The 13,176-nt window shown below is 38.5% G+C and overlaps 1 protein-coding gene across 3 annotated transcripts in view; it reads left to right on the forward strand.

The window, feature by feature from the left end:
• Positions 1 to 5,268, forward strand: part of TTC39A (tetratricopeptide repeat domain 39A) — a 48,597-nt gene extending 43,329 nt beyond the window's left edge. For all 3 annotated transcript variants that reach the window (XM_074876076.1, XM_074876077.1, XM_074876078.1), the window contains 2 exons: positions 222 to 338; positions 3,377 to 5,268. In XM_074876076.1, coding sequence (XP_074732177.1) covers positions 222 to 338; positions 3,377 to 3,497 — 238 coding nt within the window. In that variant the 3' untranslated portion in view covers positions 3,498 to 5,268. The remainder of the gene's footprint in view (positions 1 to 221; positions 339 to 3,376) is intronic.
• The last annotated feature ends 7,908 nt before the right edge of the window (positions 5,269 to 13,176 follow it).

Genomic DNA, 13,176 nt, shown 5'->3' on the forward strand with positions numbered 1-13,176 from the left:
GTAATCCTGAGAAATAACATACTGTGTAGGATGGTTATGCAAAATATACATTTAAGAACCTGGAAGGTAGCTTTGAATAGAGAACATGACAAGTGTCGTAGTAGAGATTGATTACTCCTTCTGATCTTAGCTAATCTCCTATTTATTTCTATTTGGAGCTGTTAAATGAGGGAAGCAATGTATCATTTCAAGATTTTGAGGCTATTTCTTTTCCAATGCAGTGAGAAGAAGATAAAATATGACCATTATCTAATTCCAAATGCCTTGCTGGAGCTGGCGCTACTGTATCTAGACCAGGATAGAAGACAGGAAGCAATAAAACTACTGGAAAGAGCAAAGTAAGCAAGTGAAAAGCCTGTGCTGATGTCTGGTGGGTCAGTATGGTGTTTTACTGGTAGCAGGAAGCAGAAACATTTCATTAATATCATAGAAATTTGTTTCATTTTTTCAAAGCAAGCACACACGCTTAGTTTTGGTTTGGACCTTTCTAGTGGTAGACATTATCTGATCATTCAGTCTGTGACTTACACATCCATTCTGATAAGAGCAAAAAAAAAAATTTAAAGGTGTTAATAGGAATGTCAAAGGCTTCCATAAGAAATAATTAATGTATAACGAAATGTAATAATGTGTATAGTCTGTTTATTTATTCGTAAAAGATGTATTAATTTAAATCAAAGCTCTAAGTTATGGCTGAAGTGGCATTACTCAAACTGATGGCTGGCAGCGCTGTTTTCTTGATGAAATACATTTAAGATAATGCTTCCGGTTGCATTTAGTATCTTTGTATTGTTTCATCTGCACCTGAAAGGCAGCTTTTACTATTTTGTGTGATTGATTTCTCTAGCAAAGTAGGTTTATCAGGAACAGTTGGACTTGATCATGTATGTTCTCTATTGTAAAATTAACAAAGGATGGTTTTTGCCTCTGTCCGAACCTTTACTTCTCCACTGAGCCAAGATTTCTTAGGGGGTGTGGGGTTGGGTGGGTAGGAACAACAAATCCAAACCAAACAACCCTCGCCCTCTTCAAGCATCCTGCAGCAGGATTCATCCTGAATGAGTCCAGATGTCTGCATCTTTCCAAGTGCAGAGAGTCACACCAGTCACTGCCGCCGGTGTGAGCAGCTACAAAACTGGTGTCTGGCCCCAAGTTTCAGAGAGGTCAGATAGAGTTTTTGTGTTGAGCTTTTGTCCAAGTCAGCCCACTATGCAAGACAGAGTGGTGAATCAGCCTACCGAAGATTATGCCAAAAGCTTGTCAACACAAAAATTAAAATATTGCAGTTCTTACTCCCCTATGCTTGTGAGGCTGGTTCTCTGTAGACTCATGGAAGATAATAAGAAGAGCAAAAATTGCATGAGCAAAATGCAATGGAAAGTGTTTGAATTGGTTTCACATTCCTCAAAGCACTTCTCTCCTCCTGTCCTTGTTTCTTTGTTCAAATCTGTCTTAAGAAGAGATCTAGAAATTAATGATTCAGAGCTTCTCATTCCATCTGGTACTTGTATCGCTTGCTGCTCAGGCATTGCACCTCTCCCCTGACAGTTCTGTGTGGCTCAGGTTGCAGGCCCCCTCGAGGAAAAGTGTGTGGATTAAAGAGGAGCACCAGCAGACAATAGCTCTTAAAAATTTGTGGTTACCCAGCATATGAAAAGCTAATACTCTGACTTGCTTTGCTCAAAGAACTCATAGAAACTGTAATGATATGCAAAAAAAAAAAAAAAGCACAAAACCCCGACTTGTTTCAGTCCATCAAAAAAAAATGCAGTCCTTAAATTTCCACCTGTAGCCATTACACTACATTAAAATGCTCAGGGTTTATAAAGCTTTCAGCTAAAAACGTTGAATGCCTTTGCAGCCACTAGAGGGAAGAACGCGTTGTCCATGGTGGGTTTCAGGACTGCAGAATTCTGTTTGCAATTGGCAGGAGTGCAGACGAGCACTTGGCTTGTGCATGACGCTTGATTTGCTTGACCTAAATCCACATACTGCTGCTGGCTTGAATGTTTCAGCCCTGAGAGAAAGAGTTGAATGACATGATAAACAGTTTTGGCTTGGTCGTGCATGGAAATGTTTCTATTTCTATTTATATGACTGTAAGCTACAAGCAAGAATATCAAGCTACTGATGAGACATACAGTATCTGCATGACAAAATCTACTTAATTTAAAGAAAACACTCCAGAGAGTTTCAGATCAGCATACAGCAGAACCCGGTCACCTCCTTTTCTCAGTCAGCCTCTTGAGTGTTGCATACATAAAATTATAAGCTGGTGTAGGATGGGCGTGGAATTCCTTGTTTTTACAAAGAGACTGCCATAGTGACAGATAATACGCTTCCATGCTTGATTTGAATTATGAATTTTGAACTTAAATGCTTTTAAGGTATACAGACTGTTTAATACTTAATGTTATGTTTCTGTAAAGATGACAAATATCTTCTAAAAGAAAATTGGCATGGTCTAATCCTCTTTGGTATCTGGATTCTGCACCCACCCTGCAGGAGCTGACATGTTGATTACTATTAAGTAGGATCTGCACTTTCTATGTGGTCCTAGGGGCAAATTTTCTTTTTTATATAAGCTTTTCCATGAAAATACAGATTCTTTTAATGTTTCTCTAACTCTTTAGAGCATGATATAACTACTGGAGACTATAGGCAGATGACACTGCTGAGTTTGTGGGGGAAGTCCTGCCAATCTTTCCCTCGGCTGGTGAATTGGTCCTCAAAAGCTGATACAGAGTCTCGTGTGTGCCCATTTTCTCTTTCCAAGCTTCTAGGGCAGCAAATTGTGTCACCTTATTTCCTACACACAGTACACACTGTTGACAACCATAGGATGGAGATGGGGTGTTTCCCTCTTCTGATTCAGGACAGCTTCTTTCTCTCTCTCTTTCTTTGTCTTTTCCTTTTTATTTTTTCTTCCTCTTCTCTACTTCCTTGAAATGTGCCTACTGAATTAAGATGAGTCTATCTTACAAAAATTATTTTTTAAAATCCTGAAAATGTTTCTACTCAAATTTGTCGGTTATACTTTGGGGGAGGGAATCTAATTTCTGAATGTAAACTAAGTGGATGTTATAGATATTTAATATGGACTCAGTATCTTGATCGAATGGACCAGATTCAATTTCTTATTAAGCTATATTTTTCTAGTAATTGCCAGACAGTGGAACTACAAATAAAGAACAAAGAGCTGCATTGTTTGGCTAGGAACACATGCCTTGTATTTTAGAGTAGGCAACAAAGGAGCTTGTGAAGAAAGGCTTTTTTGCTGTCTACAGTTGTTTTGCTTAGAACAATAAATATAAAGATAACTTGAAAATGTTTTTAAAAATATATATTCATCAGAGTGGATCTGCTTTTGTTTTAGACAAAACTACAAGAATTACTCCATGGAAACAAGAACACATTTCAGAATTCAAGCTGCCCTGCACCAAGCCAAATCCACCCCAGAAAATGGAATGCACTCTGGAGCCTCGGCAGTGTCGTAACTTTTTCTTCTTTGATGTCCTGTTTGTTGCAAACTTTGGTGCAGAAAATTACTGACACTTTAGAATTATTTTTCCTTCTCTTTCAAGTCAGTGAGAAACCAAATCATTTAAAATTTTAAAGGTGATGCATAAGACATTAATCTAGTGTAATAACATGGCAAAAAAACCCTCTCAAACCAACCATAACCCTGAAAAATATTGTTTTTTCAACAGTGGCTTTTTGAATACTTACATCTGTGTAATTCATTTTTCAATCATGTGTGCCTTTCTTGCGTTCACAACATTTACTAGGCAAGCTACAACATAAAGCGGAACAATTACAAAAAAACAAACAACAAAACTTTAAAGATTCACGGATTTGATCTCAGTTAGCTATAAATGTTTGTTTGAATTCATACTGCTAGCAGTTGAGAAGGAAGCATCGCTTTTTCCAAGCACCTATTTAGTTGAAATGGTGTGAGAAAAAATCTTGGTGCACAAGAAACACAGCAGGGAAGAGCTCTGAATCCTGGGCATTTCTAGTTGTGCATGGAATGCTTCTCTTTACCAGCTTTTACTAGTCACATTTTTGCTTCTATAGGAAACTTGCTGGTGGAAAAAAATGGTCTCCCTTATGCAAGTATCTTGACTTTAATTTGGTTTTCATGTCAAGTCGGCTGCTTGTAGTGGCTGAATGATTTACCAAGAATTTGGAGGGGGGAAGGTGATGACAGTATAAAACTGCATCACTTCTTCTTTGACAAGTTTACAAATGGGAGGACCTTAGGAAACAGTTTTTTCATCAGAACAAACATGATCTGAAGTTTATATCAAATTTAAAGCACAAGTCCTTGAGAGTCACTTAAGAAACAGCAAAGTTGCACTGTTTGCACAGCAGTACAGGAGTTACTGTGATAGTCAGTTCCATTTTAAAACGATTGTTCTTAGGTTTGCCTAACTTGAGATGTCCGTGTTTAAGGAGATCGTATGGCAATGTTTCCTGCATTAAGAAGGTTGGAGTAGGCTCCCTTGGCACAGTGCTTTGCTTTTCACAAAGGAGAGCCCATTCTTTTTGCTCTTTATTGATCTTTTGGGGCAATTTCTGTGTAAGAGGCTTTGAGAATAGAGCAGAGCGCTATGTCTGCTTTCCAGTGCTGTCTGCCATAGAATGCTGCTTTTCTTCAAACTGGTAAAGTCAGACGTAACACATATTTGACTCATATTTACTGTTCTCCGGGCTAACTCCATGTTTGTATGCCTGTGGGTTTTTGGGGCACACTTCTACCTCCCTTTTGAAAGAGTTTCTTCCCCATGACCCATTCTGGTATGTGGAGATGGGAGGTCTTCTGACAGCCCTTTTTCTCCAATGGAGATGTTTGTCAGGAAGATTCGTATCTATGTACCTCACAGTGAATATTCTTTCTAAAGTGATTGTTCCCAGCAGAAGAGAAAATTGACAGTTTATAGCTCTGCTTTTACCTCCTCTAAGGAAATGACATTGTTTTATAATTGCAAATTAATATGCAAGAAGACAGAAACACCTATTCCTCAACATGGAGAACTTGCATTGTCTTAAAAATAGACACCCTTTATAAAAGTCTTCCCAAGTTAAAATCGTACATGAAGAATGTGTTTTTTTTAAAGTGACTTTCTCAGATAAATTCAGTTCAGATAAATTTCTCAATTCAGATAAAATTCAGTATAAAGTTATGCTATTTACATATTGCACATCAAAACTTAAGTGTAAAAATTCAGTCATTCTTTGTATAGAATAAAAAAGATTCTTGTTCTACTTCATGCATATAACGCCTCTTCTTCCAGTTGTGTCCTTTTCAAATATTTTGGCAGTCTTAGCATCTTTTAAGCAAGCAATGCCATGAAAATTAGCATAAATTGTACTTTGCAGAAAGTGAACAATCCTTCTGACTGTAGATTCATCTCTCAAGGCCTCTGAAACGCTCTTTGAAATTTCACCCACAACCAAGTTTTGCCTGATCTTAGATACATTGCACAAAGGACATACTGTGCAGTATGCAGTTAACTTCCCTGATTCTTTGCAGCAATGAAAATGCAAAGATTTTCTTAGTCATCTTTGGTTGAGCACAAACACCATCATATTGTGGACTTGATCTCCAGCTTCAGCTGAGGGCTTTGTAGTTAGCAACGATCAAGGAGTCCATGCTTTCACTCTGACTTTTCAGCTCTCAACCAATAGGAAATATTCACCTTTCTGATGCAACAACAAAGGTTTATTTACAGACTGTAATATTCTGAACTCTCTAAAGGAAGATAACACCTTGCTTGCTAAAGGATGAATGGAAGGTCTGGTGCGTTGTCACTGCATATGTTTTTCAATGTGTTACATTTTTAATTGCCTACCATTACTCTTTGTTAATCAATGTACTTCATTTTGGTGCTCTTCTGTGGCAGGGATAAAAAACTCAGTGGTGTCAGCATGGGCTGGAAGGTCTACGCTGGGATTGTTTTTCCATGGCCTCTCCTGCAGCTGCTCCATTCTGCCTGAAGCAGCTCTCCAGAATGGTAAATTGCTTCATCAGTCTGGAGGCCCAATTACAATGAATTAGGGAAAGTACAACTGGTGTGAGTTCTCAGACAGCTTCAGTGTTCAGTACATTCACCTACTAGAAAATAGCAGATACTCTAATGGAATCACAAATCAAGGATTTTCAGCATGGCCTAAGATTCAGGAAACGTAAGTACTATTTCAGATGGATATAGTCAACACCTCATTTGCAAAAGGAGCACTTCCTTCTGCTTGCAAACATTGAATTGTCTGACTGACACTAGAGAAACTCACTCTGTGAAGTAAGTTTTAGCCAGCAATTGCTGGTATCAACTCTTCTCAGTCCTCGGCAAAGCCAGAGAAGTTAACCAAAGGCAAACTACCAACTCATATAGCAGAAAATAGTTTTCTACACTTGGTAGGACCTTTATCATAAAACTTTTACAAACTGTATTTCTTTTCCTATGTATTTTTTTTAGTAGCACTGGTAAGTGGTTTCCTGCCAGTAGCTGAGGAGGGGTAGAAATTCATGCTCAGTTTCCTGAATGTCTTCAGCAATTGCCGTGGTGCCCCACATGATATCGCTGTGTCATCTGAAAGTGGTAGTGGCCAGGAAGGGAGAAACAGTAAAATGAGCATCACTTTTATCATTAGATCTGATCTGTGGAATCCATGTATGTGGGGTCTCTCATTAAACCGAAGGGAGGATATGGGCTGAAAAGCCAGCAGCTTATACTGAGGTCTATCGAGGTGTAAGGACATCAACACCTAGCTCCTATAAATAACACCAGGTGAGATAACCTGTTGGATGAAGAACGATGGGCTGAAGCTGAACCTGGTCACAGGTTTTCCTGATGATCAAAAGAGATTTTGATGAAGTCACAAACATAATACAGCTACTATTATTTGGAGACACCCACTTGTGATTGCTCAACTAAACCAGTAGCATAGGAACGTGCTTTGATTTATTACTGATACACAGTTCTATTACGATCTACAATTAACGTGTTCTGTCATGGCTGGTTTAAAGACTGTCCCATTCTGACAGTGCCCCGCCTCAGGTTGTTTACACTGCAGTGATACAGCATTCAAAACTTTGCTTAGGAAACTTTGCCTTTTAGAAAATATAGCAGTCTAGAATGGGATCATATCAAACATTTACTCCCATTTCACACTGGTTTTGACATTAAATTCTATATTGAGTGCCTTAGTATTTTTAGTTGATCTGTGGCCTGGGTCCAAGATTACTAAAAGCTCATGGGATGATAGCTGTGACAGCTTGTGTGCCTCTGGCCCAAGAGAAGCATCAAGTAATGCTCCTCTGTGTGAAACAAGGCTTTCCTAGAGGTCAGTCCCAGAATGCAAAAGGCACTCCCAGGAGTTTAAAAACAAGACTCTTGGCCTCCAGTTCCACCTGTGAGATGCGTTTCTTTGCCTTCTCAAGCCCAAAAACACAGCAGCAAAGCAAATGAATATGAAATGACCAAAACAATGCATTCCACACAGTTCCCCCCTCTGGGAGGAAGAAGAGAAGATAAAGAGGTGAGTCATGTTGTTTACTGCTGTACAGGAAAATGGTTACTGGTTGGAAACGTCACTGATGAATGAGACTGGAAAACCTGAACAGACTAGAAATGAACTCGCTTCTTTTCTCATTATGTTCTGCAAATACCTTTTTGTGATAGATTATATGCAAAGCGTGAAATGCAGGTATTTTAACTGAATGATTTGTCATCATAAAATATTTTTTAAAGATGCTATCTAGGTTTGCTTCAGGTGTTTATAAAAATTATATAAATACAAATACTTTCTTTTAAGAACATGCCCAGTCAATCCCCGTCTCCAAGATTTATGAAGAGCAACAGAGCTAATAAATATCTGCATTGCACTGTGGTAAAGTTCTTCATGGTGTTTGCTCCAAATTCAACAATGTTTTTGTAGGACTGGGCTGTGTTCCATTATTTTCTGGGTTTTTTACATCTCTGGACCTACTTACTTTCATTGCTGGCTAAACATAGGCAAAATGTTTATTTAGAATTATGCATTGCATTGAATTCTACTTGCTTTATCTCTCCTTGACTATTTTACAGAAAGAATACAAAACAGAGCAGTGACACACACACACCCCCACACACGCTCCCTTTATGGGCTGATTCAATTCAGAAAAGAAAAAAAATTTATTTCATGTTAGTCTGAGTATTGTAACAACAGTTTCAGGTCTGTGGCTGAAAAGCAATGTAGCAATATGGTAAGAAAGAGAAGTGAAAGCTGCAATATTCTGGATAGTTTTCATCTCTTGGTGTTCCTTTTATCCTGTGGAGGTAAGGAATGACTTCCTTGGTGCAGGAGCTGTGTAGGATGTTTGTCTGCAGTGCTGGAGCCACAGGGGCTGTGCTTGGTGTTGATAGTGTAGGTTTTGTTCTAGGATGAGCTGGTGTTTTGTTTGTGAATGTGGTGATTTTCCTGATGTTTTGGTAAAGGTGGCAGTGTGTGTGCGTGAAGAGTGCCTCTGCTCCTACTATCCAAAGATGCAGAATAGGAACTCTGATGGTTAGCAGCGTTCAGTAAATCATTCTAGGGAGGTGAAGCAATGTTGTTTAGAAGATACAATATATGGATCATGTTCAATGTCATCTTCATGTGGGTACAGTACACAGTACTGCTGTCATCACTACCAAGGTTACACAGCCTCTGTTGGGCAGCTGCAAAGTTTTTTTAGAAGCAACTAGCAGGGCCACTTGCAGTTTTGGTATTTCAATCATAGAATACCAGGTTGGAAGGGACCTCGAGGATCATCTGCTCCAACCTTTGACAAAAACACAGCGTAGACAAGATGGCCCAGCATGCTGTCCAGCTGAATCTTAAAAGTTGGGGGATCCCAACTTTTAAGGGGGATCCACTACATCCCTGGGGAGATTATTCCAGTGGCTGATTGTTCTCATTGTGAAAAATTTGCTTTGGCTTTCATTCTTGCGGCTCGTGGATACCTGGGTCCTGGGTCAGGTTTCTGTTCTGTGGTGCTGGGCTCATTGCTGATGTGAATAATTCTTGGTATTTCGAAGGAACTGCAGGAGTCTCATGCATAGTGCCTTTGCTACATGTTTATTGGAAGTGTGTGATCTGTCACGCACGTATATATTAAAAAGTATATATAGATATACACAAAAAGCCTATGTATGTATACTGACACCAGTGAGCAGGACTTGTAGCCAAAGCTTTTTGAAAAGTTACCAGAACTGTTTGAACTATTAAATTCAGCACTTAAAAAAAAAAAAAATACTCTTTTAAAAAAAAAAAGCTTTGACACCTTTTCAGATGATGGCTGAGGAAAATGGAGGGAGGTTAAGGGCCCTTACTAATGGTTTGCTATGGGATCATAAAGGAAAGAGAGCATGCAGTACATAGCCTTCTACAAGGAGAAATGCCCAAACAGGCAATCTAGCAAGAGCCCTTCAATGAGGTAACCTCACCAAAAAGCAGTTTTAGGCTGAAGAGGTCAAGGGCATCAGACAGTTTTTACTCTGGAATAGCAGAGCTCTGCCTCAGTGGGACAGTGCCTGGGATGGCTCCATCCTGCTCAGAAAAACAGAGTTTTGGAGTGAGTCATCTTGTTCTCCTTGAATTTCTGTCTTGTCTGTCTCAATCTGCTTACCCAGTGTGAATTCTTGATTAGACAGGCAGCTACCACTAATGTGGGAGAGGGCAGGGAAAAAGAGGTTAAGAAGGCAGTCGGTCTTTCTGCAGTGAGAACCCTAGCAAAAGTGCCCGTAGTGAGCAAAAGCAGGGCCTGTTGTGTCCAGGAAAAATGCTTGGTGTGGACAGCCAGGGCACATGTAGTATTTGCAGGGCATTGAACATCTACTGTTGTGTGCAGTTGTTGAAATGCCTTATTTAAAATAAAGACAAGTATTTTCTAGGGGTTGGTGCTGCAAAGAATAGGTTTATAAAGTTATTGCTACTTTTTTTCCAACTGAACAGAACAGAGGTGGTTTGGGGGCTTTTTCTTTGTTTGTAGTATGGTTGGTCCCCTCTTGTTAAGTACATACCTTTGCACTGTTAGAAACATGTACAGGCATTTTCACAAATTTTTTTTCCTTACGGATTCCTCTCTGCAGCTTTTACTTAGCTAAGTGTCAGTGCAGAGTTGATATTCTAATAAATCAGTTGCTAGCATGCAAATAGTTATTTCTTCTGCTTAAATCAAAAAGATGCTTTTGCAGAGTGTGTTTACTGTGCTTTTTATCAAAAGGCATTAACTTTGCATTTCATACCAAAAATTCCAAAGCCCCTAACTCTTACCCCAGAACAGGTTTAAATGTAAGATAATCTGCAAAGGATGGTTAGCATAAATTATATTCTTCGAAGTTAAATGCTATATAAGAAGACAACTTAATCCTTGAAGCTAATTTTTATTCTGGGTATTAAGTCAAGAAGGGTTCTTCTGGACAGATTTTATTCATGTTTTTTATAGGTTATCAACTAGTATGTATGTTTTTAATAAAAATGTGGTGTCTGTAATAAACTGTATTTGTACTCAGCTAGCATCCACTTTGTTTCTAAGTCTGTTTTAATCCAGGATTTAACTGATGAGAGGCCTTGTATGTTTGGTTTCAGCCATTTTGTTATTTATTTAACTGACAGTCTGACTCAGAAGAATTTTCATCCTTACCACGATTGCACAAGGACAGGAAATGTCGAAGTCTTGAAACTGTGGCAACTTAAGTAAGTTCAGGTATTTCATAATCCCTTAGCCTAGAAACGTACACTTCTGCCCCTGCAAAGAGAGGACTGTCAGCCTTCCAAACACATAATTGCTTTCAGCCCTGGGAAGCTGCAAGACAGTAGGACCTTTTAAAACCTTATGTGGTTAGAGCTCTTCTAGAACACTAGCTCCTCACAAAGAAATTCTGTGGGGTTTTTTTTGTTTATGTACAAATTTTCTGATTCTCTTCCAGATTTACATAATGAACTGGCAACAAGCAGTAAGGATTATCATCCTTAGATGTAAAATGATTGAAGTGGTAATTCTACTAGCATACAAGAATTTTTAAGCATAAACATCTTTATAAAATTGAGTATTCATTACTTGTTATTGCATCTCTTTTACGTAAGATTTGTGGGATATCTTTCTTCTGCTGTATGAGACAAAATCCATTTTCTACTATAATCTGCAGCTGTAACCAAACAATTTCCCTGCTGTACAAGCATCTTGGATGTCAGCGATGCCCTTGGTCCCTACCTGCTCTCTTTCTGTGGCACTTCTGGGGCAACTCTGTCTTTTAATGGGATGGCAGGTTGCTAGGAGAGGCAGTGGCGTCTGGCACTGACGAGGTGTGTGGACTTTCACACTCACCATCTTCTGCGTTGCTGCCTGAAACTGCAGAGGATTGAGCCTGATGAGCTATTTCTGGGTCTGTGCCTGGGTTGTTTTGCCAGTTACAGTTCCACAGTACAAACAGCGTTGTTGCACTGAATATTTTCATCATCCTTTGCTTTAAAGCAACATTTTTTGATGACTGTTGATGCACTTACAAACTTGGTTACTTAGAGTAGCTGTAAGAATTTTTTTTTTCTTCAAAAATTGCTTTGCAGGCATTTTACTATGAAACATACAGCCCTGGCATAACAAGGGCTATGGGTGAACAGGTCCAGATGAGCAAGAGCTGCAGCAGACTCCAGTTAGGAAACAGCTGTGCTGTAAATGGACTGTCTACTATGTTTGAAGTGTAAGTAATTTATTAGATACCTCTGAGACAGGAGGCAAATATTCTCGTCATCTTACAGATGGTGGAATTAAGACACAGATCTGGTTTCACAACTGTTGCTAAAATTCAGGTTACACGTTGTTTTGCATTAAATTCAGATCAATTACTTTTTTGAATTAGAAATCATCCAGAACAGCACTGCACCTAAAAACTTGAAAAAATCATTTGATTTATTTGTTATATTTACACATTTGTCTTTAAGCTAAAATTTTAACTTTCTGGAATGTTTTTGTGTATTCAACTCTAGTTTTAGCCCTTCCCACCTTTTTGCTATTTAGCAAGTATTTTAATAAAAGTAATTTTTTCCCTTAGCCCAGTAAGTATATCAATCAGTGTTAAAAGTTCAGCTATACAAAGTGCCTAGAAAAGCATTCAGCTCAATAATCGGTCACTTCATATTTCTTTCGGATCTTTCTTAATCAAGTCTTGTAATAAATAAAGACTAATACCAACATGACAATGCTGTTTTTTGAAATTGTTCATTTGCCAGTTTTAACAAGATAAAGAAATTAATACTTAATGTGGACATTGTTTTACCAAAAAAAAAAAAAAGGATAAACCAAATCCCCAAAACAAACAGACAAAAAGGAGGACAAGAGAACACACATGGAATGATGAAAAGGAACAATGATATTGCACAACTTCAGGTCTCTCTTCCCAGATTTTGATCCATGTAATTAGGTATGTATTAATTCAGCAAAAAATTGTGTCCAGATAAATGTGTAGCCATTTGAGTGAATCTAGAACTGCAGACTGCTTTCAGTTCCTTCTGACTGCTACTGGGAGTTCTTCTCTAAGAGAGGAGGTTGCTGTCAGTTGCAGCAATAATAAATAAATCAACATGGTGATTCTACATTTTGCTGACCAACCCTTCAAAAATTATCCATAACATGCACAATTCTTCTATACTGTAAATACCCTAAGTCTTCAAAAGTATGTGGGTCTTTAAACAAAACTTGTTGTATCAAGTACTCAAACTATATATGAAAAACAATCAAGAACATTCCTTGATGTGTTGTGGTTGACTTGAGATTGCATCTCATTTTGCAAGACCAGGACTTCTTAATGTATCATCAGCATCGTGTTGAAAAAGTCACAGTACATTGGGGGGGGGAGAAAAACAGAAAGAAAAACATGCTAAGTGGATAAAAGGTCTTTACAGCTACAATCTTTGCTAGACCATCTCCTAACAAGCACATACTGTTTGCTGCAGAAATTAGCTAGCTGTGTCATTCTGGCTATAGCAGTACTGTTTTCCCCCCTCAACTGCTAGTATGACAGTCTGTGTTTATATAAACTTCGAATTTACATGCAAAACAAAATATATTTTTCTCATATCTGATTTCATATCTGTTTGGTGGACTGATGTGTCAGCCAGCAGGGCTCAACAGATACATTTAATACAGGAGAC

The sequence above is a fragment of the Strix uralensis genome, chromosome 8 (genome assembly GCF_047716275.1).
Source record: "Strix uralensis isolate ZFMK-TIS-50842 chromosome 8, bStrUra1, whole genome shotgun sequence".
Lineage (NCBI taxonomy): Eukaryota > Metazoa > Chordata > Aves > Strigiformes > Strigidae > Strix > Strix uralensis.